General features: G+C 39.6%; 1 protein-coding gene across 5 annotated transcripts in view; it reads right to left on the reverse strand.

Annotated features, from left to right (window-relative positions):
• The window catches only part of LOC147033986 (equilibrative nucleobase transporter 1-like), a 227,815-nt gene extending 224,299 nt beyond the window's left edge, over window positions 1–3,516 (reverse strand). Inside the window, exon 1 of one of the 5 annotated variants that reach the window (XM_085874440.1) lies at window positions 3,416–3,444. In XM_085874440.1, the coding sequence (XP_085730566.1) occupies window positions 3,416–3,429 (14 nt within the window). In that variant the 5' untranslated portion in view covers window positions 3,430–3,444. Of the gene's footprint in view, window positions 1–3,415 lie in introns of all 5 variants that reach the window. The other 4 variants (XM_085874451.1, XM_085874460.1, XM_085874431.1 and 1 more) reach the window with 4 other exon arrangements.
• Between the last annotated feature and the right edge of the window lie 1,302 nt (window positions 3,517–4,818).

Below are 4,818 nucleotides of genomic sequence, written 5' to 3' on the forward strand. Positions count from 1 at the left end.
AATGGTGGTCGGTATAACATATGAGTGTTTATGAGAGGACGCGTACACTATCATTGTGGGAATTAGTAAAATTCATGATCAGTGTATCATCTCGTATCGATAAGAGATTATGCTTGTATGATGCAAGTGCTCCAATTATGTGTATTTTGGGGGTGACCTATTTAGGGCGTCTATCTGGGACATCTCACCACCAAAAAATATCCGTCCATGGTTGTTCTTACAAGCGAGTGATGAGAACAATTTGCACTTATTTATTTTCAATTAGTAACCCGAATAGTTAATCAAGCTCATTTTGAAGCTGATCTACTTTGGTGTGTCCGTTTGGCACACCCCGCCAAATATGTCTGTCACCAGTTATGTCGGAATTGGAATGTTGTTGAGTGCATTATGTGGTCGATTCCAATAGGTAACTCGATGAGCTGATCTGGTGCATTTCTGAACACCCATTAAGAGGGTCTGTTAGGGCCCTTCGACCATTGCATGTGTCTATCAGTGGTGCGGCAGTGTTCAGAAGATCGTGTACGAGCATCGTGATGCAGTTTGAGCAGGTAACCATTTCAGCTGATCCAGCGCAATTTCTGAGACCCTTTCCAGTCCCTTTCACAGGTAGACCCACCACTCAGAACCCAGCAGACGTTCAGTTCCTAGTGTCTCACGGCCATTGTGGTGATCGCCAAAATTGGTAACCTTTTCAGCTGAGTTGGAGGTCATGGGCTCACGGTCTGTTATTTAAATTAGGATTCTGAGGCAAGTCAGCTATTGTTGCAATTAATAATTAATATATTGTTCTTGCAATCCCCTCCACCCCCCTCCCCCACTAGGGTGGTCCAAACTGTTACAGTTAAAAATGATGTTGGTCAAATTATTTCTTCACATCCCTTATTTTTGTCCACTAGGGTTAACTTACACATGTGTGGAATTTGAGCTCGATTTGTGGATATTTAGAGGTCACCTCAAGCATGTCCCTATAATATATATACATATACATATACATATATATATACATATACACATATATATATATATATATATATATATATATATATATATATATATATATATATATATATATATATATATATATATATATATATATATATATATATATATATATATGGTTGCCAAATAGTTACACGTTTTGCCTCATGATCACAGGGAACTCTTTGAATCGCACTGTTAGGAAAACTAACCCAAACCCTAACAAAGGAAAAGATGGTCCACAACCTACAGCGTCCACAGTTACCTGACTGTCCTCGGTGGCTACAGATCAAGGATAAAGGGGAACACCTCAAGTTGGAGGACCTTGTGACAAAAAGGACCAGTTCCTTCTTTGATGTTTTGATAGAAGGTGGAATAGCAAGCTCTCAAACATTCTTGAAGAAACCTCCTGGTCAGTGGACAGATGATCCATTGTACAATGACCTACAAGCTCAGTCCTTTCAGCTCAAAGTAGTAAATGACACTGCGGAACGGGGCAGCAGCCTAATTCAAAAATATAATGAAACATTAACCAAGGATGAGGACAATTCCTGCTTAAACTGGTATCAAACCACCATAAGATGATCCCGACTCCAACTAAGGCAGCAGTACAATCATAAATTGTTACGTTACAAACATTTGTATCACATCATATGTGGGACCCCTGATTTCGGAATAAAATGGGGTGACCCCTAAATATTGTTTTCTTGAAGAAAAATTTTGTGTGCTCTTTAGTTATATATGAAGGCATAAAAATAGCCTTGTGGAGATAGGAAATGTGTTCATTATTTTTTCTGGACCACCCTACCCCCCCACCTCCCACCTCACAGAACATATGCAGCCTATTGCTTTTGAACACGTTTGTTCATATATTTCACTGCAAACACAATGAATAATCTCATTCTTCTTAGATACAACACTTAATGAGTCCAATGATCGAACTCGACGGTTCAGCCATGTTTATACTTCGGCGGTGTGGTATCATCTAAAAAAATTTTAAAAACAAAACTTTACCATAAAAACTACTCACATTGGGATCAGATGGAAGGACAGGGATGTGCGGGATGAGAACATGCAGTGTCTGAGTTCAATCCATCGATTACACAGGCCTCGATTATGTGTCTTTGTGGACGTGTGTGGAAACATACCTAAGGCTGGAAAATATAATCTAATACATAAAACTCTTTCTCACCACTGATTCACTGCCTGACTGACTGAATGACTCACTGACTGATATAAAAGATCAGTACCTTCCGGGTGATGTAGAAAGCTGAATTTTTTGTACCAATGGACAAAGAAGCCAGTACACCGGAGAAAAAAAAAATCACAGAATCGTCCGACCACATCCGTAAATGAAAATACAAGTAAATGAAAAAACAAGCAGTCATAGACTGGTACTTACGAAATCGTCAACTTGACGTCTGACCTTGTCTAATAAAAGCTGTCTAGAGAGAAGGTAGCGACGCAAACCAGAAGTTTCTACGATGATTCTGTACCAAACCATCAAAAATCGAATGTTTGACCTCACTGTGACCTGAATCACGTGGTGTAATTTGACATTGGAAGCTTCTTCCGTTCTCGAGTTATAACTTTTTTTTGGATGTTTGACCTCACTGTGACCTTGACCTTTTACCGATTTTGACAAAAATCTAATCAGCACGAGCCATCACCCTCCTGAATAACGGGGTGTAATTTGACATTGGGAGCTTCTTCTGTTCTTGAGTTATCGTGCCTACAAACAAACAAACACACAAACAAACACACAAACAAACAAACAAACAAACAGAAACGGAACTGATCAATATACTTACGAAATCATTAGATTTGTGCGAACACGAACACACACACGAAATCTTTAGATTTCGTAAGTAATAAGTAAATAAATCAAATGCAGGTGAGCGACCCGAGACAATGGGAAAACACGGTTCCTACGCTTACACAATGTGTATTAGCACACCCTGCTTGTATTATGTATACACATATTATACGTGACATATTCCGCACGCACACACACACACACGCGCACGCACGCACGCACGCACGCACGCACGCACGCACACACACACACACACACACACACACACACACACACACACACACACACACACACACACACACACACACACACACACACACACACACTTTCCCGACTGCATGGATCATCAGCTGGGCACCGTTCTTCCTCGAGGTTTCGATCCGTTCAGCCCAGAACCTCTCCAACCGGCAGATCCACAACCTCGGTCACGGATCCACATCAGTAGATTCTCTACATCAGTAGATCCACAACCTCAGGTGCGTCCAGGCAGTCAGTGAACCCATTAATGTAACGTCACCAATCAGACTTTACTCACTGGAGGATTTAATGCATTATCACAAAGTTACAACTTCCATCACACATTCAATTATACGATAACACATTAAATCATGCACATCTTACCTCAAATATAACATGTCCACCAACAAACACAACCTCCACTTATGTCTGGATCAAACTGTTATTCAAACGGTGATGTATAAATGGATTTTAACCTGCTCCCTTCTCTCCTAGCAACCACTGAAATGGGTTGAAATGGTTTTCATATTGTTACCTCCGCTACCAAAGGTGGAAGGAGGTTATGTTTTCACCCATGTCTGTCTGACTGTTTGTTTGTTTGTTTGTTTGTTACCCTCGCCGAAGGAGAGGGTATTGCATTTGGGTCCATTAGTTATTCGGCGAAGTATGTTGGTCTGTAGCATTTGTCTCTCTGTCTGTCACACGATTTTTGGCCACACTTTCCAAGCAATCGTTCTGAATTCCAGTTTCCTCCTGATGACTTCATCTTTGATTTTTGTTTGTTCGGGTTCCTTCTGATAACTCCAATGCAGGACTGTACCGATTTGGTCTTCCATTTGATTTGAATTTAATTTATTTTAATCCCTTTCTGAATTCAATTGAATAATAATAAATGTAATGGGTCAGGGTCAGTTGCCTGATCAAAGCGAGGTTGCATCAAAGAGGGACATCTTGGTAACCGGTCATCACTGCCAGCGGTTATAAAGTGACAGTTCTAGTTATGTCTCTTATTAATTACATAAACCAGGACACAAACGCCACACAAAAAAAGACCACACTAAACTGAACAAACACCGCACAAAACAGGTCTTGGCGAGGGTCTGCAATCTTGTTTGTCACTTGCAACATCGAAGATCTTTCAAGTATATTGGTCAGTCGATTTTGTTCTTCTGTCTCTTTGATTGTCAATTGCCTACAAGTCACAATTCTAAACCGATCCTCATGAAACTTTTCAAAGTTGTAGAGGTAGTCTCAACTGAGAAGCCGATTGATTTTGAGGTCAAAGATCATCTTGAAGTCAAGTTTCTAAAATGGTCATTTTTCATCCGATTGACTTGAAAGTTGAACAGGATTTGCACATTGTATCACTGAATTGGGAAAGCAACTATTTATGAAGTCTAAAGGTCAAAGGTCAACTCAAGAGCAAACATCAAAAATCATCAATTTACATCCTATTAACTTGAAAGTGAAATAGCAATTGCACAGTTCATCACTGAATTGGGAAAACAACTATTTTTGAGGTCAAAATGTCAAAGGTCAATTCAAGCTCAAACTTGTAAAAATCATCAAATTTCATCTGAAAAATGATCAATTTACATCACATTAACTTGTGGGTTGAACAAGATTTGCAGCGTTCATCTCTGAATTGGGGAAGCAACTATGTTTGAGGTCAAAAGATCCAAGGTCAGAAGTCTAAAATCATCAAATTTCATCTGAAAAGTCGTCGATTTTCATATAATGAACTTGAGAATTAAGCAACAATTGCACAGTGCATCACTGAATTTGGA

Source organism: Eptatretus burgeri, chromosome 1 (assembly GCF_056783735.1).
Source record: "Eptatretus burgeri isolate ZD-2024b chromosome 1, Ebu_testis_v1, whole genome shotgun sequence".
In the NCBI taxonomy this organism is placed as follows: Eukaryota; Metazoa; Chordata; class Myxini; order Myxiniformes; family Myxinidae; genus Eptatretus; species Eptatretus burgeri.